The sequence below is a fragment of the Acanthopagrus latus genome, chromosome 8 (genome assembly GCF_904848185.1).
Source record: "Acanthopagrus latus isolate v.2019 chromosome 8, fAcaLat1.1, whole genome shotgun sequence".
NCBI lineage: Eukaryota > Metazoa > Chordata > Actinopteri > Spariformes > Sparidae > Acanthopagrus > Acanthopagrus latus.
In genome coordinates, this window is record NC_051046.1 from 4,158,874 (window position 1) to 4,180,015 (window position 21,142).

Sequence of the window (21,142 nt, forward strand, 5' to 3'; positions counted from 1 at the left end):
TTAAGATTTTGTTTTGGAAGCAAGTGAACTTATTCTAAAACTACTTGTTTTTGAAAAAACACAGTTGTTTTTGGAGCGGATCATCTCTTTGATTAATAACCGTAATATGGTTTACGATGGGGAAACAAAATAAAAATGTAATTATAGCCATAGCATACCACCAAACTACAAAGCAGCTTCTTTCCTCATGCAGACATCCCTGAATTCATACCTCCACCATGAAAAATTGGTTTTAATGTTGTGACTAATCAAACCTGGATACATCTTAATGAGGTGACAGGCAGCAAGAAAAAGAGCCAATCTTCTGTCAGACGCATTTGCTTACATCATAAAGAGGGATAAGAATTAAACTGCTCCTTGTAATGCATTTAATTATCGGACAAAACCTGGTGTATTCCTTTTAAAACATACGTTGCGCGCCTCTGCTCCTCCGTCTCAGAGCGGCACAGAGACCGGCCCTCGGTTAATGGGTTTCTTGCCCTACAACCGCCCCATATTGTACAATACACACTCTCTCAATGTCAGCTTGTCAGTGAGCACTCTGAGGGCCTGACTCCATCCGACTCCCCAGCACACACAGGTCCTGCCACCACATGACACACACTCACACACACACACACACATATTCACAAGCCTCTGGCCCCCTCACTCCCTTCTCGCTCTTTCGGCGGCCTCTGACATAGATTGCCACGGTGACATCAGTCAGCCCCGTTGGCATGGTGACCCTCCCATCACCTAGTCAGGTCACCTTGGCTCGCCCCAGCACCCTACTGGGAGTGTTTTGTGTGAGCTGTGTGTATATACGTATGTGTGTGTGTGTGTGTGTGTGTGTGTGTGTGTGTGTGTGTGTGAGAATGCTTATCTGGCGCTTCTCCAAACATCCTGGCACCGCGCCACCGCCCTCCCACTACTTGACGGCCCGGCTGTCTCTTTTCTCCAGTTTTTCCTCTTCATTCCTCTCCTCCTTTTTTTAAATCATCCCATCATTCAGTTTGAAACAAAAACTCCTAAAATCCTACACTGGAGAAAGAACATATACAATTCTGCATGCAAAACATATAAGTTTATATGTGTGTGCGTGCTGTGTTCGAGGTTACGTAACAATACAAAGGGCAGCCATCTGCTTCACCCCGGCCCTTGTGTTAGCAGCGAGGCCCTAATCCACTATATTGTGTTTATGTGCATGCACGTGGGGTGCGCGTGTGGGTGTGCGCACACGTGTGTGTGCCTAATCTGCCTGCGCTTCAATAGCACTCGAGTGGGCAAGTTGGTAATCTGGCAGGGCCGGGCTCCGAACGAGATTTAATCCTTGTAGATAAACTCCCTCTCTTTTTCCCTCGTGGGTTATCTGTCCATCTACTCTTTTCTCTTCCTCCCACTTACTTACTTCCTGAGGTAAAAAAAAAAAAAAAAAGTCATACTTTCCCTCAGATCTCGACCCTCTTTTCTTTGTAAATAATGGTCTAAAACTCTCAATCTTCACTCAGACTGGATCTCACCAGAAGCATTTCTGTGTCCCAGGAGTTTAAACCCCGAGGCAGAGGTGGACTCAGAGTGTTTGAGGGACAAGGGCAATAATAATAAAAAGGGCACCACATGTATAGGTGCAGAAAGGTGTATTTTTAGGGAAACAGGGGCACTTTATGTGGGGCAGTGATCATGTTAAAATATGGACCACTGGGGCATCAAGACATCTCTCTCGCTGTGTTTCTATGAACATGGGGGCATGAATCCAAACACAAGGTCACCCAATGTGATTTTCTCTACTCCTGTCGCTGTAAATTGAATATATGTTTTAATTTGAAGTACTGCTCAAACAACTCTTATAAAAAGGAGCCACCTCTGGCTTTTTATTTTTATTTTTTTGCTCTTTTCCAACGATTTAACGCTAAATCAAAACAATAACCGACTCATTAACTGATCATGACAGTAATCGGCAGTCGCAGCCCTCAGAGGCTGATTTTTTATTTTTTTCTCTCTCTGCATTTCTGTGAGATCTCCACCATTCCCTCATGGGCCTTTGATGACATAATATTCCCTTCAATTAGAGGCAGTCCCCTTGTGTAATGCGGCCTGGGGTTTTCAAAGGGCCCGGTGAACATTTTACAGTGGATGAGTGAGCGAGCGGGGCGCAGCATCAAAGCCGGGGCGCACCAGGCCCACCGATCTCTCCTCTAGAGATCTTTATACCGTTGTCTCTCTGATCGCAGCCGGTGAGGAGGGAAAAATGGTGAACTCTGTTGCCATTTTTGGAATGAAATGACAGATGCATGACAGGAACATTTTTGAAATATTTAGAAAGAGCCTGAAGACGGGACAGTGACAGACCGTACACAAGCGTCTAGGCTCTTACCTGTGGAGCCATCTGCCCATATGGATATTCAGTATTTTAGTTACCATGGAGACCATACACATGGGATTATAATGGTTTCCAGCCCGTGGGGTCAGCTTGATACTGAAGCAAACAGGTGCAGTAATACACACAAAGGGTGTATAAATAACTGGCACTCCCACTCTCCCTGCCTGCCAGCACGCACGCCGGCAAAAATCAAATCAAGAACAGCGTCTTCTTCTTCTCGCACTCAAGTACGAATCTATATTAATGTGCATGTGTGTATGTGGTGTGTGTGTATGTGGTGTGTGTGTGTGTGTGTGTGTGTGTGTGTGTGTTCGTCTAGTTGGGTGTGGCTGTAGGAGGGAGACGGCACACAAGCAGAGGGGGGCCCGACTTCGGCATCGCGGTCTTGATTGGAGGCGCTCGCTGAGATGCTGACATGTCGTCTGAACTCACCAGGTGTGCCGGCACATGTGTGCGCTCGCTCTGTGTGTGTGTGTGTGTGTGTGTATGTGTGCATGTGTGTTTTCAGCATCAGCGAAGTCGGGTTTTGTGACAGATAATTTCTCCAGAGCACAAATGTATTTTCCCGTATTGATTAACCCATGAGCCAAGCTACAGGCAGCTTTTGTGCGTTATAGTGAGAGACTACTCAGACACACACACGCTCACACACACACACACACACACACACACACAGAGACACAGAGACACACACAGAGACACACACAGAGACAGCATCATATACATGCACAGCCCACCAGTGAAGACATCTGTTTGGGCGACACCATGTGTGACATTTCTGACAGGTAGATGGGTTTGACATGATAAGCACGGCTACATGCACTAAACAACACACACACACACACACACACACACACACACACACACACACACACACATCCTCCCACTCTGTATATTACAACCTATAGAATAAAAAGGCACCGGGTCACTAGCAAAAGCCTCAGAGAGAAAAGAAAGCGGGGGAGTGAGCAGGCAGGTGGCGTTTTTGCTTACTGAACACACATTATGTGCATCCAGGCCTTTACGTTTCAGTATTAGACGACGCTGCAGAATACAGGAATTTAAAAAAAAGGATTGTGGGGAGATAACAATACGGATGAGAGGGAAGAGATGCATTTACAGCTTTACTGATTGTGCGCGAGAGGCGGGATTAAGAGTCAAAGACAGGAGAGAGGGGAGCGAAATAATCTTTCAAGCGTTTTTCAAAACCACGAGAAATAAAGTCTCGGAGTCGGGGGAAGAGGGGACAGCAAGGACACAGGAATAATAAAGATGTTTTGAAAGAGAAAAGGGGATGGAGGGGCAAAGAGATGAAGATACTGTAGGTAAAGGAAGCGAAGGGGAGGAAAGGGGGTCACTCCTGTACTCCATTTCATTAACTTCACAGCGATAAGTGAGGATATCGTCGAGAGCAGAGCCAGAGAGGGAGACGTGTTCGCCGGTGATCCCATTAGGCTGAGAAAGGGTAATACAGAGAGAGATGGAAGAAGAGAGAGAAATATCTGGGCTGAAAAGGCACGAGGAAAGTGGTGAGGGGAAGGGACAGGCATAGAAAAAAAAAGAAAAGGAAGAGAGGATGAAAATGAGGGAGGAGGCTGAGGAAGATGCTGATGGAAAAAGAAAAAAGCGGGTGCAGCAGGAGGAAAAAAAAAAAAAAAGCACCTCTGAAAAAGAATGAGGTTGGTGAAAGCCATTAAAAAAGACCTCGGCTCTTAGTTGCACGCGCCGGGGTGAAGATGGGGGGGATTTAACTCGTGCATCACTACGGTCCTGCTGGAATTTGGGGAACCCCTATTAAAGCGAGGCGCCCAGTGGTTTTAATGTGATGGGGATCATTTGCAAGTTTTGATTGGAAATATGCGAGCAGTCAGGCAATTTAAAAGCTATTACATGTCCAAATAAAATAATATCTCGTAGGCTAATGTGGCTCGGCTTAATCAACTTGTTTTTACTAACTGGCTGAACTAACATGAACGCAGGCCATTATTTGTGTTATTATAATTGGACTGATCACTCATCCAAGTGATTAACATTTGAAAGAACTCTGGAAGTTAAATATTGCTTTTGTCAAACAAAGCAAACACCAGATTTTTTTCCTCTGCTGTCACGGACGAGTCGGCTATCATCGCGCGCTGCTAGAGACTATTTGTGAGGTTTCGTAAAAATCTAGTAACAGCCCTGCAAAAATAGGAGAGAATTTGTATATTATGAGAGAAATATATAAAAAGGAAACGCAGATGTGTCAAATGATGAAAGCTGAACAGCCAATGGAGGCTTTAAGGCACATTTAAATTTGCCCCGCGACGCGCTGCACAGCTAAATGAGGCGATCCATCACCTAATGCTTTTGCTAATAGCTGCATATTTGACTTTTTAAATAACTAGCTCTGCAAGTTTCACAGTGAATAAGAAGTATCCTTCGGGATGGAGCGCCGCCCGTACGGCAGAATGCGTTCTTTCAAACAGACTTCAGTAAATCCCTCCAAAAATCCAACACATGCAAAGAAAGCGCCTCTTTCAGCTGAGGAAGTTAATAAAAACTGTGTGAAAGTCAACAAAGGGAAAGAAATGAAGTCACTCATCCCTGCAGCCGCCGTGTTACGGTATTCTCTCTACATACGAGCAGAATCCAGCAGAGAGAAAGAGGACAGAAGAGAGGCGGGCCCGACTGAAGGCCCAGTTAATACGGCATCCAGTGAAAGATGACCACTGCTGTCACCTCTAATCCGACCGCCACACCTCCGGTCCTCAGAGATTAATCACACGCAGACACAGACTAACACATGTGAATGATATGCACTCATGTTGGCAAACACTCTCTGCACCAGCGAGCGTTCTGCGTGTGTTCAGCTCATCGGAGGGTAGATTAGGAAGACGGCTGGCATTACAGCGAAAGCAGCTTCATCCGGTTGATCAGATCCTTAGCGCTGAATAATCTGGCCCTAATTAAGCAAACATCTGCATGCCTGTACACATCTGTGCATGGGTGGCAGCCGCATGGACTGTGAGTTGGGAATGAATTTTCGACGGGCTGTAAAAACAGCAATATCCTCAGCTAACACAAGCCCCTCTGTCACTGAATGTACATTTAAAACACATTCAAACAACATTAAAAACAAAAAAAAACAAAAAACAAGCTGCCTAGAAGCTGTTTTTTAAAATGAGTACCATTCGTTTGTTGTAGCCATTAAACTGTGAAAGCGCCGCAAGGGGAGAGCAGTAATCACTTCACGTCGCACTGCTTATATACGACCAGATAGATGGAGGAGCCTCGTCCTGCTCTCCACCAGCCACTCTGAGCCTCTCCGAGAGAAATCACAGACCGCCCATGTGTGTCAGGCGTATGTAAAGCCAGGGGTCACATCAAGCAGAGCGCCTCCGTGTGAACCAGAGGAGGCCTGATGCGGGTCCTGGGACTCGCTTAATGAATCACTCCGTAGTCCGGACACACATCCCGGGGCCCCAGGAGAGGGCCTCGCTGAGCTCTCTGTCATCTTTATGCCCTCAAACACGGGACTTCTCATACGTGACACGGAAGCCGCGACAGTATAATTCACAGGGAACAAGAGCACTTCATTAAAGAGCCCCTCGAAGGGGACAAGGGCAAGAAGGGTGGGTCTGTTTCCTAAAGTCAAACAAGACGAGGGGCGGATATTAACAGCCTCTCCTGGACGAGCGGGAGACTTTAAGACGCGAGGAATCCGGCTGGTTTGCTCAGAGTTCGGCTCTCTTTTCACTGAGTTGGTTTGATGTGCAGTCAATAACACATCGAGGCAACAGGTATTTGCGTTTGTGGCCTATTTATAGAGCGTTTGGAGCCGAGGAAAATGTGCGTTTTAATTAAAAGGTCTGCTTGATTTAGTGCTGCGTTCAGGGAGAGAAAGAAAGTGGGCGAGCAGGAGTGAAATAAAAAGAGAGGAGGCCCAGAGTAAGGCTAACACGCACACAGAGCCAAAAAAAAAAAAAAAAAGGCACATCTCCTTCCGAGCTTAATGAGCCTGATCCAGCCCGGACTCATCGTCAGCTGGGACGGCAAATTTCTGGAATAACAAATCATTATGTCGACTCAAATCCCGTCTGTCTGCAGGTGCGTGTTAACGTTTCCCTGCGTCTGTCTGTCTCCTGTCTCGCTGTATTTGTCGGCGCTAAGAGAGAGATCAAAAACTGCTGATACACACTCAAGGATAGAGAACACAAAGCCAGGGGACGCACACACACACACACTGAACTCCTCCAGGTAAAGGTTTGAATATTTCATAGGGTCTCATTAAGGAGTGAATATAAGAGGTTGAAGTATAATGACACTGGCGAAGACAGGAGTAATAAATTCAGGTCTCATGCAAGCCTAATCAGCCCGAGTCGTACAGACCCGATCCACAAGCTTGAGGGCATTAGAAACATGTGGCAACAACACCAAACGTTCCCCATTTCCAGCTCAGAGAGACAATACATCTCTTCGGTCGTCTACACTTTTTACAAAAGGTCTTTATTTTCCCTTGTAAAAGAAAAAAATAAATAAATCAAGCAGCACTCTAAATTTCCCATTAGGGGGAACGAGCAGCGGGCTAAACTTATCTTAAGGATTTATTTATCAATTACCTTCAGAGCTACGAATATATATGAGAAATTGATGCAAACATGAAAACAGGGCTACTCCATAACGGTGCAATCATTTCGATGCATCAGTGGAGCGGACCAAGCCCGCAGGAGAGCACAAACTCAAAGAAGTGGAGTTACAACTAGTAACGATTTTAGTATACGCAACAAGTGGAAATCTACCTCTTTGCAGCTTGATGTGTGGGAGAGAGGGCGGAGGAATCAACATGGCAACCTTACGACAGAGAAGAGTTAAGTTGTTGATGTCTGTCAGATATAGGACACTAATACATCACGTATAATAGACTTCTCGCTCAATTACAAAATGTGCAACTCTGACCAGAGTCAGAAAACCCGTAAATACGTCGTTCTCTTCTCTGTCAAATCTGCAGTCTGTTTTTTCAATCTCCTTCCTTGACCGTGACATTTCGTCATTACTGCTTCACGCCGCGGAACACGCTGAAAAGGACCGCGCTGTAAAATCTTGGCGCCGCACAACGCCACGAGACTTTAAACATAATGACTGATGATAAAAAAAAAATTACACACACTTTTTACTCCCATCACTGTCCAATTACTGCCGTCATCTCCCCCTCCCGTGGTTTGGCTACGTGAAGTATGATGATGACAGTCTGCTCAAATCAGTTCCTGTACAAGCAATTACCAGCTCTGGCCCATAAAGCCAACACAGGATACGCTTCTTCCATTAGACATACTGCGATAGGCTGTGTTCACATTAAATTAGCCCATTTACACACATACTCACAAATGGTTATGTGCATGATTTGCTATTTTTAATGCTCCAAATGGTTGTTGTTGTTTTTTTCTATCCATAACACTGGGAAAGATGTGAGGGGGAGGAACAGAACGGGGAGGGGTGGGGGGGCGATATCATAACATATCTCATAACAACGCGAGCACTATAAAAGGCCGATCATGGCTGTGATATTAAAAACATGAAGCTCTGCAGTCATGGCTACTTTAATATATTAAATGAACATCTAATATAGTGTGTGTGATTGCAATTTATTTTTTTTTTTGCCGTCCATGCTTGTTGTGTGAATCTGAACGAGTGTGGCTGTGCGCGGTGCCCTTGCGTGTCCGCTGACTGGCAGGTATGGACTGCGAGGGGGAGTGTATGTAAAGATTTAATTGAATTCCTTCTGCAACTGTGCCGGGGCCCGCAACACTCTCAGGCTTATCCGGCCCTGAATTGCTGCCAGTGAGATATAATCATCCTGCATGAAATGAGCCCCTACCTGAGCAGAATAGCAGTGGCGAGGCCCGCAGGCTGCAGGGGGAATACCTCCATTAGGCACGAGGCGAGGAAACGAGGGAGCGGGAAAGGAAGAGGGGTCGAATAAGAAGGGGGTGACATGATGAGCGTGAAAAGGAGGGATAATGGTAGCAGAAATAGAAAAGAGGGAGAAGGTTGTGGTGTGTTTATTAGGGTAGTAGTTCTGTTAATAAGTGTTCTGGAGATCAGATGTATAGAAAGAGATGGAATATCAGGTTATTTCATGACATATGGAGCCAATATGGCAGTTTCTTCTCAATCTGCTGTGTATTTAGAGCAATATTTGCACTATTTGCTACTGAAAAGTTCTTTAGTATGTTAAATATTTAAAAGCAGTGAGAGGCCACCGTGCTGTGTCCTCCCTGCAGCAGCCCAGGCTTTCGAATCGGGTCGAGTGATGTTTTCCAGAGGCACCATGACCATATTTTTTTTCTTGAGAGAAGCTCTCGGCCAAAGCAGAAGCAGCTCTGTTTTTTCTCTTTTATCATTACAGCTCTACTCTACAATAAAACCCAGAAGAAGATGCTGCTGCTGAACCGCATGTCCGACAAAGCGGAGAGGTGGAGAGCGCATCACACAAAGAGACAAATAGCCGTCATAATGATCATAACATGAGTCATGCGGTGCCACACGCAGGCCTGCATATGTCGTCGGTTTCTCTAAAAAAAAAAAAAATAGCTTGTGTGCGCAGCGGTACCAACACGGACAAATGGACCCGGACACCGCTGGCTCGCACTGGCGCTCTCATTATACAAACCATAAAACATCCAAGCGGCGCTGAGGACAGCAGCTGACCGGCCATTACGACAACTTATTCGAGCAGCCACACTCATGCCCCCAGCATGTGAAATAGCACATGAAAATGTGTCTCAGTGTTGCCATGGCTACTGACTCTTCACATCAAAGCGCCGAGACCTCCAGTCTATAAAAACTCATACATGAAGAAGTCAATACATCAGCCGCGTCTGTACAGCTTTCTATACGCTGACCTGCGGTGTGAAATACTTTACAGGTGTCTGCACTCCCAGGAGAAACAAGCTACCTAGATGTCCTAAAGGCATGTGGATGTGTGTGTGTGTGTGTGTGTGTGTGTGTGTGTTTCCTGAGGCTACATGCTGTGAGCATTTCTTCCCGCTGTGGCTGCATTTTTCTCCGGTCGATGACGTCAGAGCTCCGCTGCAGTTGGAGGGAGAGCTGGGATTCCTGAAGAAACTCAAAATCATTCACTCGTCTGCTGCACGGGAAAATTCCTCTGTGTGTGTGTGTGTGAGTGTGAGTGTGTGTGTGTTCATGCCTGCATTTGAATGATAATAGACACACTGACCCTGAGAGGTGCTTTACTGCTGTGACTCTTCTCCTCACTCAGAAACTGTCTCCTTTTCTGTGAGGCCTCCCCCACCTTCCTCCCCGTCTCTCTCATGTTCATCCGTGTCCCATGAGTTACAGCTCTCAGACGCTGTTATGTATCGGCAGAGAGCCCGTAGAAAGGAAAAAAAAAAAAAACAGGGAGCACGCGGTGCACACTAAAACACTAGCACTCAGGCAAGTATACACACATACACAAACACACACTCACACACACACACTGCAGCGCAAAACACAGCAGCAACGTCAGCAGCCACCTCAGAAATAAGCAGCTTTTAGTGACAGCTAAAAAAAAAAAAAAAAAGTCAACCATCTGGGATAAAGAGATGAAACCTTCGCCTACTCCATCACTCTTTCCCTTAATCACTCCATCAACTGTTCCATTAGTCAGGGGAGAGTGCAGCAGAAAGAGAGCGAAACATAAGAAAAGACAGAAAAAAGAAAGAGGTAAAATAAAAAATGATGCTTCTGACTCCTGGAAAAGATATGTTTTGCAGCAGCAGAGTGCACTCAGCGGGTTGTAAAAGGCCAAAAAGCCATTTGACTGATGGATTATTCCTTCTGTGTGAAGGCCTTCATTACAGCGTCTGACCTCACGGCAGTATGGAACTGGATTTACTGACTCGGATTTTTAGCCCATTGAAGGAAAAGGGCAAACGTATTATCATCATTCATTACAAAAATAAATGTGAGTTTCCGGACTGTAGGGCCCGTTTTATCAACCGAGTAACGGCGGAAGAACTGATGTATAATTACTGCCCGGGTCACATTAGAGCGCATAAGACTTTGGAGTACAGCGGCTGATCTTTCGATGTTTGTAGAGTCACACCGAGTTCAACGCAGCCTCCGTTTAAAAAGACGCCACAACACAGGGAGAGAGGCCTGATGCTTGTTTGTGCGCCGTCAGCCAGTGGATATAGGGCAAAATCCAAATGGGAGAGAGCGTGCTGGCAGTATTAAAAGATTTATGCTGAAATACTTTCGCAAAACCAGTACAGCACTACAAGGCCAGAGATTTGGTGGAAAGTAGCACAAGCCGAAGCTACAATTCAGGCCAGATGGGGGGGGGGAGAAAAACACAAAGAGTCATGCTAGGCTCACTACTTCAAGTATGACATCTCCCTGTGATCTGATTTCATCCTAATACATAGTCATGACGGAGGATTTGACCTGGCAGCCGGCTCAAAGCTCCAAACCCATTCTCTGATGAAGCGGCAGAACAGGAAACACAAACAGAAAAGAAACAGTTTGTCTTGGCGGGCCCACTGATGCAGGAACACCTGTGATCCAGGTGAGGGTTTTTTTTTTTTTCTGTAAACTGGCAACAACACTCCACCAGCATCATCAGAATAGAAAACCGAAGCCGCCCTCGGTGGATAAGAGACTCCTTGATGCTCCCAGCTGAGATAAAATAAGTCGAGCTGGCGAAACGTAGCGCTAATTCTCTTTTAGTCTGGCCAAGAGTCGGAAGCCGGTGCCACAGAGACGAGCAAGCGAGCGCAGGTTGCTGGTTTGTGACCAGTCATGCTCATCTAACCCTAATCTCATCGAGGGCTGTCTGCTTCACTTCACATGCCAAGCCACATCTCAGGTGTTTCAGGCATGGACGACATCGGCTTCATAGCCTAACGTGCTGACAACGGAGCGAGTGGCAGTAGAAAACTCTGAATGCATCACAGTCAGCCTGCGTCTGCCATCTGGGATGCATCGCACACAGTAAACCAGCGCACATTTTTCATTCAGTCCTGTACTTTTTTCTTTGGAAAACAGTCAGAGGGGAGTTTCCAGCAGGTCCGTGGAAGAAAAAGACTCATGTTTCATCTAATTTAAGTTGTTACGTTCGCTGTATTCACACTGGAAATGCAGTAATCCTTCAGTTAAGTAAAACTTCATATTTTCTAAAAGGCAACACATCCCAAGTGAAATCAAGTGCACTTAATTTGCATTTATTTAAAAATACAGCTTCAGTGCCATTTTTAAAGCAGCTTTTTTTTATCCTGCTAAGTGCTTAAATAATCAATCAATGCATTAACAAAAACATCACTTAGATGTTGAATCCAGATCATCAAAAAAATGCAAATCCTTTACCAATAAAAAGTGTGATAATATTGCAGAAAATATCAGCACATGACACCAAAATGTAAAATATTTAATACTTAATACTTTTTTGGAGCCTTAAGAATCATTTGAACATTGTGAAATAAACCTCTTTTCTCACCACGTTGTAAAATATACTGCTTACTGTTTTGTCCTGTGAGGCAGGCCGGTGACAAATGCTGCCGTGTGAAGTGTACAAGTGTGCTGCAGCACTTAGAGAACTGTACCAAAGTCAAGGTCACTGGCCCACCCATCTATTTGATAATGGATAAGGTACAGCAGGGCAGACAGCTACGGGGGGATGAGCACAGAGCTTCCCCCCCTGATCTGAGGACAGCCTGCCAAGGCTAGCTGAGCTGACGGCAACTAAAGCCGAGGCTCCCCACATGTGCTAATCTCCCAGATTTAAATGGGAACACAGCACACAGCGCAGAGCACAGAGCAGGGCAAGCCTGTCTGATCCATGACCGTATGTCTGAGCACACGCACCGGCACACAGCCTGCGCGAGCCTGCACACACACACACACACACACATGCAGCACGCATGTGAAAACACAGTCGCTCATGTACGTTCACATTGTGATTTTCACCGTTGAACGTCGAGACAAGGCAGATAAAGTCTCACTTGCAGGCATTAGAAAACATTGGATGATGTTTACTTCATCATGCAGCCACTTCAAGAGCAAATCATGGAGAAAAATAAGTAGTGCTGTTTTTTTTGTTTTTTTTTTTCGAGTACGGGCTGAATTATGACAGAGTTCAGCTTCACATCAGATCAACTGGTGCCTGCAGTGACTCAGGGCACCGGTGAGCTGCAGGTGGCCGCAAATGTGATGACACTTTCTCAAAACTCGATGCTGACGTCATTGACAGAGCTGAAAAAGGGCGACACCTAAGAAAACACCTGTCGAACACGTAATTATATCTACAGTGGAAGAGTGCACCGTGTTTGAGAGCCTGAAAGCTAAATCCCCCGCAGCAGCAGCAGCTAATGTTGAGCAACGAAACTTTGCGTGATGCGTTGACGACTTCATCGACATAATAATTAATGATAAGTCATTAATACGTCGGGTTAGTTGTTGTTGGAGATGACTGAGCTTGTTTCATAGCCTTGGTTGACGTTAGCTTAGCATTATTACTATTGTTAGCCACACATCGGAAATTCCTTTTAAGTTTTTTATAGTATTTGAGATATTATAGTGTGTTTGACCCTTGTTATGAAACCAACAGCAGGTACATTGAATACTATTCATGTGTACATATTGCAGAATGTAATGCACCAGTGATGACAACAATGACAGCGGGCAAAGTTGTTGTTGCACCGTATTCGCTGACCAGTCAGAGATCTGTGACGTGCAGTGCTGGAGGAAGCACTCGGATCTTTTACTGAAGTAAAAGTATCAATACCAAAATGTAAAAATGCTTAATTACAAGTCAAAACAGTCAAATGTGACAGAGAGAAAGACAGAGAGAGAGAGAGAGAGAGAGAGAGTGGAAGAGAGAGAGAGCACTCCCCTTTTCATTCTTCGTGGGGGCAGACTGGAAACCAGCAAGAAGCAGGGAAACCATGACAACCAGACAACCAACCTTGGCAACCAACCCGGCGTTCTCACAGTCAGAGCCAGACAAGGCGGCTCAGCAAGGGTTAATCTGAGCTGGGTGAGGGAGAGGAGAGGGAGAAACAGGCTGATTAAGCCCACCGCTGCGTGCACAGACGTTTAATATACTGTTCATCTTAAAATGTCCTGACAGGAGCGGCTGCTGACTGAGTGACCGACTGACTGGCAGCGGAGGAAAAAAAAACGACTCATGCTGGCAGAGGAGGGGGGGGAGGACGCCCCGGAGCAAAACAACATGTATATTTTATTGAAGCAACAGTGTGAAGTCGTTTATATATAACAAAGGTAACAACTTGGAGCAAAGTGAATGGTGTGTGTGTGACTGTTCGCTTTCTCTCTGCTGCTCAATGAAATTCGAAATAGCGTGAGGCGATAACACATTACACGGGGACCTTAGCGATAGCGAGGAAGAGACAGACGGCGTGGAAAAGGTTGCGTTAGCATGAGTGAGGGGAAAATGGAACCCAGAGCCATGTCGTCCTAACCTGATTCTCCACGCCACGTGTGACACGGCAGAGAAACACTGACGGCGGCAGTCGGAATGAAACCACAAATAGGAAGCGATGGGGCTTGTCCAAAAACATACACCCACAGACACACACGAGTCGCTCGTCGTTCCCACTGAGGCTGCTCCGGCAGTCCTTCGCTTATTCAGTGACCTCCCATCTAAAGATTGAGCCCTCTTCCTCCTCTGGGGGTCAGCGATAGAGAGATGAAAATCAGGGAGGAGGGGAGAGTAATGAAGAGAGTGATCAATACTTCGCCTTAATTAATAACCTCCACTGCAGTCCGAACGTTCAAGACCGCTTCATGCTCTCTCAGTTCAAGGTTTTTTTTTTTCCATCTTCTCCTCCTCCTCCTCCTCCTCTCCTTGCCTTCATGCTTCCCTCTCCCCACCCCACTTCTCCACCTCTTTCCTCATCATTAATCTCTGAAAATCGTTGGCTACATACATTCCCCCCAATCGATGCAATTCCACCGAGGTCTTGTCTGATTTACCACATGGCTGGAGCGCTGTATGAATCTTGACTGGCCAGGGGAGGAAGGGGGACACAGAGGGAGAGAGAGAGAGAGAGATGGAGTGAGGGAGTGAGTCGGATGAGAGGAGAGGACTAAATGACAGAGACCATCATCTTTACGTAACCTCAGTCAAAGTCACAGGCGGCTCAAAGAGTCCTGGTTCTGTTTACTTGAGGCATTGTTGGTGTACGTCACGGATTGTCCTCAGCAATATATCACAGTACTTCCTCTTTATGTTGGAATCAGGGTCAGGGTTGTATTTGTCGATTTATTGGTGCCAAATAACCTTATTTAATGAAATCATTCAGCGTCTCTAAGCTGATTCCCCTGCCAATCTGACTATTAAATACCTCCTCATGTCGCTGCTTATCAAATAAAGTGATTGGACGTTAACTCACTTGCGAGGGGGGAAATGGAAGACGGTGTGAAGTTACGGCATATTGACAGGATTCCGGTGAGGCAGATTGTTGTGCTGGTATCCATTTCTTACTCAACGGATCAACTATCCTTCTCTGGAATTGCCTTCTCTTCCTTTCTGGGTTCTTGGAAACATGGAAGTTTGTTCACTCAGAGCGCAGAGCGGCCTTTGGTTGTTTGATACGATGCACTCGTCCACGAGATCACCCCGATCGCTCCGCGTGGTTTGTTTTGTGATTTCCTGATGGTATCTTATCTCTGAGTTACTCCAGTTCACAAACCTCACAAATAGACCACATATGTATCAGCTGAGGCACGAGCATTCCCCACCATTTAGGATACGTTTCAGGGCTGAGGGAGCAGGGCCGAGGCTTTAGCCAGACAGTCAAACAGCTGAGGCCATGCAGGCTTGGCTTCCTGCTCCACAGCTCTGATCCAGCTCGCTAACACAGGGTGCCATCCAGCTGGGAGCTACACAGCTCAGCCGCTGGGTCGTGGGCTCCTCTGACTCGAATCTCTGATCGGGGCCCGCTGAAACATGGGTGTATCGTCCACAACCTTTCATTTATTTCCCTCACTCGCCAATTTTAGGTCAAGGCTGTTGGCTTTTTCTGGGTAATCTTGTGAACGCGGGGGGAGGAAGACACCTGTGTTTGAGCTCAACACGGGTATCAAGATTATTTCAATGGCACGGAGGCTACAGGTCACCGAGAGTTTGAGCACCTGCATCGCTCGCAAAGCAACACACACACAAATATGTGCACAGATCGCTTCAGTTTCTGTGGATTTGCCAAGTGGTTTTTCATCGACAGCATCGACTGAGCATTCCCTCCTCACTTGTCATCATCAGGAATATCATGTGCTGCGAAACAGTATGGATCCCCTCCACCAGGACAGGAAATCTTTGGGAGTGCCCATTGATCTGAGTCAACCACCCCCAGCGCACCAGCTATCAATCAACGTCGAATTAACGGTTTTGCGTTACCGAGCAATGCACTAGACTCCCAGAGCGGTCCGTTTAAATTGTGCATGTGTGTGAACGTGTAAATAAATGAAAGACAAAACGAGAGCTTTTTTTTTTTTCTTTCATTCTCCCGTGAACAGACACAACCAAACACTTTTGCAACCGCGAAACTCACAGTGAGCGTTACAAACCGGGCCAGCCCTTCGCTGACATGCGGACAACAAAAACAGCTGGGTGCTGGCTTAAATGTCTCGCAAGCCCGCTGAACCCAGAGCAAGAGCAGACAGAAACAGGGCGAACTAAACAGAGAAGGAGAGAGCGAGACTACAACATCACAGGCAGCTTTATGTCAGATGAACAGTCAATATGAAAAGCCCCTGAAGCACAGATGATTTCACTCCCTAAATGTCAATCAAAGAATCAAGGAGCCTACACATCAACCTCCAACTCTTAGCCTGTCAATATCCAAGACTCGTAGTAACAAAAAAAAAAAAAAACAAGAAAAGAAAAACAGGGACTTACGCTGGATTAACAGGCAGTGTTTTCCAGACAATAGGCCTCTATTCCACTAATCAACAGCCTTCAGGAACAAAGTAAAGGCAAAGCAAGGCAGTGTTTTCCGATGCATTAGGGGAACAGAGCGCCGATTCAGACCGTCTTAAGTCGTTGCGTGGCAAAAACACAAATCTTCAGCTTTGTCAAACAAAGCTTTAAGATTCTGCAATACAACAAGGCTGTTACTCTAAAAACCCCTGCTGCGATGGAGACATTTGCACGGAGTTCTAAATGTTACCTCGGCTGCCAAGACGGCGTCGCATCGTGACATCGATTAAAGGCTTGCGAGGCTAACGTAGAGCATTACACAACCTAACAGACAACACGCTGGGCTAAAGAAACAGCGTTCGATGGGGGGGGGGAAGAGAGTTTACTGGCAATTTCTCAGTGCAGCAGTAACAAAGAATCTGCTCAGACTCAGCTGTTCACACGTGGAAACCTTATAAAGTGCAGGACCGCTACGAACCATCTCGCAGGCACGATGACCCCTGGCCAAGTTCCGCCAGTCAAGCACAGTAACTCTGTCTTTGGCTTGGAAATGGCCTCCATGCTTCCGTGGCTTCGGCCCCAATCAGTAGGCAGCCATGCAGACACTCAATATCTATAGATCCCATCAGGCCCCAATGCACACCTGACAAAGAGGGACTCGTACAGAGATCTGCCAGGGAGAGAGAGAGCGCAATGAAACTGAAGGGACACGAGCGCAGAGGGAGAGAGATGGAGCACATCATGGACCGAATCAAACGTCTGGTCCACATACTTTCTTACAAAATAAATGTCAAAAGATGCTTCCTGCCGACATGCTAAGTTGCTGTGTGGCAGCTCGTGATACTTTTGAGGTTTGGATGAACGACTCGAAGCTCCAATTTGTAAGATTCCCAACTCAAATACGCCACAGGTTGATTGGTCCAACCTACAAAAAACCCAAAGCGAATGACACTCAACAATCCCCCATCTAACAAAATAGGACCTGTAATCAAATAACTATTAATCAAAATGTTCAGATGTGTCACAACATACGGTTATAAATGAAGCTTCGTGGGGCTTAAATGTCCCGGCGTTCAAATCAAAGTCTCGAGATGTGATGAAAGATGCTTGTTTGGTAAACACCTCAGCAAAAATCCCATCATCATCATCATCATCACCACCATCATCCTTATAATGTTTTGAGTGAAAATGAAATGCAACGAGAACTATTCACACAAGACTCTCGAGTGGTATCGCAAATCACAACATTCATCTGTTTTTTATGTGTATGTTGAGCTCTGCTTCAGGCCACGTGAGTGCGTGAGCGAGAGCCGAGGAGACTTTGGCTGTGAAAGGGGATTAGATCAGGAAGCCAAACCAGAACCACTGTGGTGGCCATGTGTGTGTGTGTGTGTGTGTGTGTGTGTGTGTGTGTGTGTTTGTCAGGACAGGACCTAATCACTTAATGAACACGGAGCAGCACCACTCCTCTGAGCAGGACAGCCAGATCAACCAGAGGGCTTCCGCTTTCTCCCCTCTAATAATACCAGCCAACCACGGCCTGGGAAAGCTCACGGGGGATTTAGCCCACTGGACGGTCCCGGCTGCCATTCACGGTCGAGCCCGGCCCATTGGGCACTCACGGTTGCCAAGCCAACCCCCTTTCCGTGGGGCCTGGGAAAGAGATCTGACAGATTAACGAATGGTTAATGGGCGAATGGGATATTATGCACTGTCATTAATCTAAAATAGGTTTGGCATGAACTGCCTAAACAGACGCCAGTAACCAAATGATTTCTCTAACACCGAACACACACACACACACACACACACACACACACACACACACACATAATGCCAGTCCCTGTTAGTGCTGCACATCTGAAACATGAAAATGTAATTGGAAACACCAGGCCCAAAGCATTCAAAATGAATACATATCATTTAATTAGAAAATCCTCTCTAAGTGAAAAATAAAATCATTGAATTTCTCCAAATTTAAAAAAAAAAAAAAAGTCAAAGTCAAAGAGTCGCTGGACACAAGACACGATCCACGCCGGGCCGTAGCTGGCTGCGCCTCCATGAGGTCCGACATCCGCATCCAAATCTGGCTCGACGCTCACGTAAATACATCCCGAAGCCCTGGACGATCTCAGAGACACCGTATGATTACACGTAGGCCAACAGCGGCCGGCTCTGTACAGCTGTAAACAGTCATTAGACACTCCTGAGAGAACATCTAACATTCAGTCTGGCTGCGAGTGAGAGATCCTCCTGTAATCACAGACGCTTCAACATGAGCAGCAGGGGAAAAGGGAGACCAGCCAAGGTGCGTTGTGTTATTAATCCTTTATCAAAGTACCAACTGGAGCGTCGCCGGAAACATTCACTCCCACTGTTGGATCAAACTACAGTCATCACGCTGCAGATCCTGACAGAGGCCCTCAGAGTGTGGACGAGGGCTCACACGCACCTGACGAACACGCTGAGGGCAAAGACGCAAACTCCACATCGATGAACGACTTGGGGGACTCGCCAGGTAGGTGAGTGAGTGGGAGAGTACTTCAAGAAAAAAAAAAAAAAAAGCATACTGTCTGAGAGAACTCACATTTAAACACACACAAACACACACACACACACACACACGGCGGACGATCAGCATGACCAGCTGGACCGGGGTTGGGGAAGTAACGCCTATTGTAGCCGTTTTAGACAACAGATGGGAGGAAAATCTCTCAGCGGAGACGAGAGGCGAGGAGGGGAAAAGTCTCTTTAAGGGGTGGTGAGCCTCCGGTGCGTGCTGCATCACTCCTGCCATCTCTGCCTACACTGGGGCTGTGCCTGCCTGCCTGCCTGCCTGCCTGCCTGCCTGCCTGCCTGCCTGCCTGCCTGCCTCCTCTTCCACATCCAGCTCCACCGGCTTGCATGTGGTTGACCACCGCCAGCGAGGATCCTGCTGCTGCTGCTGCTGCTGCTGCTGCTGCTGCACAGTCAACAGGGCTCAGCTGCTGCAGGCATCACCTCAAACACAGCCTGACATATGAAGGGGAACGATGACCACTAATTGTACCAGTGTGCATGCAACTTTACCAAACTGCAGTGTCATTGCTGTCTGTGCTGAGGATGAAGCATGTGCTCATTATTCCAGGAAAGCCCAGCAACATCCCCCACCAACACCAACACCAACACCAACACCAGCCTCTGCTGCTGGGAGTGTATGAATACAGCACAGTGAGGCTCATGGATGTGATCTGTCAAGGTGGGACCCCTCGACTCCACAGCGGAGGGAAAAAAACCAACAACAAAAAAAAAAAAACCCACGTATTGCAGTCAGAGCCTATAGGAGGAACGCCTCCCTCTCTGCCTGTGCCTGCCTGCGGACTAAGAATAGATCAATCTATCAGGCAAATCGGGATTAACGGCGCTGCGCTCCAATCACAGGACGCAACACACACAAACAGGGCAGCCAGGACGCAAAAAAAAAAAAAAAAGTTCATTTTCACTGTCATTCTTCTGGCGTTTGGACGAGTCTCCACGCTGCTGCTCTCTACACACCCAGTCCAACGCCAACGCACAAGCAGCGCAAAACCCCAATGTAAAGCACCATCATCACCTAAATCCCCCTCCTCCTCCTCCTCCTCCTCCTCTTCGTCCCACACTGTGTGAACAACGATCATGTCAGCGCGCAGAGGAAAATAACAAGCCCTCCAGAAATGTGCCCACAAGGCGTTTGGCAGGTGTTTGCAACTAAAGCGGTGAGTTATGTATCACCTGCAGACGCAACACAGCCGGCCGGATCTCCAACTCGCTCTGCGGAGCGCCTCCACCCCCGAAAATAAACAGTGCAATTAATAAAAAAAAAATACATTTAAAAGAGAAAAAAGAAAAGCTGTCCCAACTAACCTGTCTGTCCCTTCCCGAGCGTCTTCTCCAAGCGGTAAGGTCCCACGTAATTGGCATGTTGGGCACCGCTGTTGTCTTTACCGGACGATGACATGTCGAATCTGTGTGGAAATTAAGACACTTTACAATAAAAGCGCAGACAATTTAACACTCCTCCTCTGCTGGAGGTCCAAGCCGCCGCTGCCGTCTCTCCTCTGTTACTCCACAGCCTCTTCTTCTTCTCCTCCTCCTCGTCCTCTCTCTCTCTCTCTCTCTCTCTCCGGTCTCTCTCCCTCACTCGCTGCTTGAGGAGGTGAGGTTTCTCTCTTTCTCTCCTCTTTTTTCTCTCCTATCGCTGCAGACGAGCCGCAAGTGCCTCGAATATCATGGTCGGCGGAGGCGCTGCGCTGCCGCTGTGCGTCTGTGGGAGGTGCTGCGGAGCCGTCACGGGGGGGTGATTGACAGGCGGGCGCAGCCAACCAGAGAGCCGGATTTGCTCCTCCTCTCTCTCTTTCTCTCTGCGATCCCGCCCCCTGTTTTTTCTTGTTGCTGGAGCATCTTTGGGTTTTTCCAGAATAAAAGTTGTGCAGATAAACTCAAGTTGATTTAAACATGACTGTTTGCGCAGAGACGCAGACTGGAGTGTATAATTCATGAGTGAATCTACAAGGAAACAAACAAACAAACAAACAAACAAACAGAAAACAATTAAAACTTTTTTTGAAATTGCAAATGTTTATTTAAATTCTATACCATGTAATGTCAGTCAGATTAAATAAATACATATGGACGTCAACTCTATTTATTTGTATTATATATATATGTATTATATTTTTTATGTCTTTGTGCACTTTATGTCTCTGTTTGTTTATTGTTTATTCTCTTTGATGTATGCACTGTATTCACCGAGACAAATTCCTGTTGTTGGTGTAAAATCCTTCTTGGCAATAAATCTTTGAAATTTTTGATTCTGATTCCGATTATTTCATGTATATTCAGCTGTT

General features: G+C 46.5%; 1 protein-coding gene across 6 annotated transcripts in view; it reads right to left on the reverse strand.

The window, feature by feature from the left end:
• Positions 1-20,725, reverse strand: part of LOC119024378 (serine/threonine-protein kinase BRSK2) — a 176,715-nt gene extending 155,990 nt beyond the window's left edge. For 2 of the 6 annotated variants that reach the window (XM_037107137.1, XM_037107135.1), the window contains exon 1: positions 20,160-20,724. In XM_037107137.1, the coding sequence (XP_036963032.1) occupies positions 20,160-20,253 (94 nt within the window). In that variant the 5' untranslated portion in view covers positions 20,254-20,724. Of the gene's footprint in view, positions 1-20,159 lie in introns of all 6 variants that reach the window. The other 4 variants (XM_037107134.1, XM_037107138.1, XM_037107136.1 and 1 more) reach the window with 4 other exon arrangements.
• Positions 20,726-21,142: the final 417 nt, after the last annotated feature.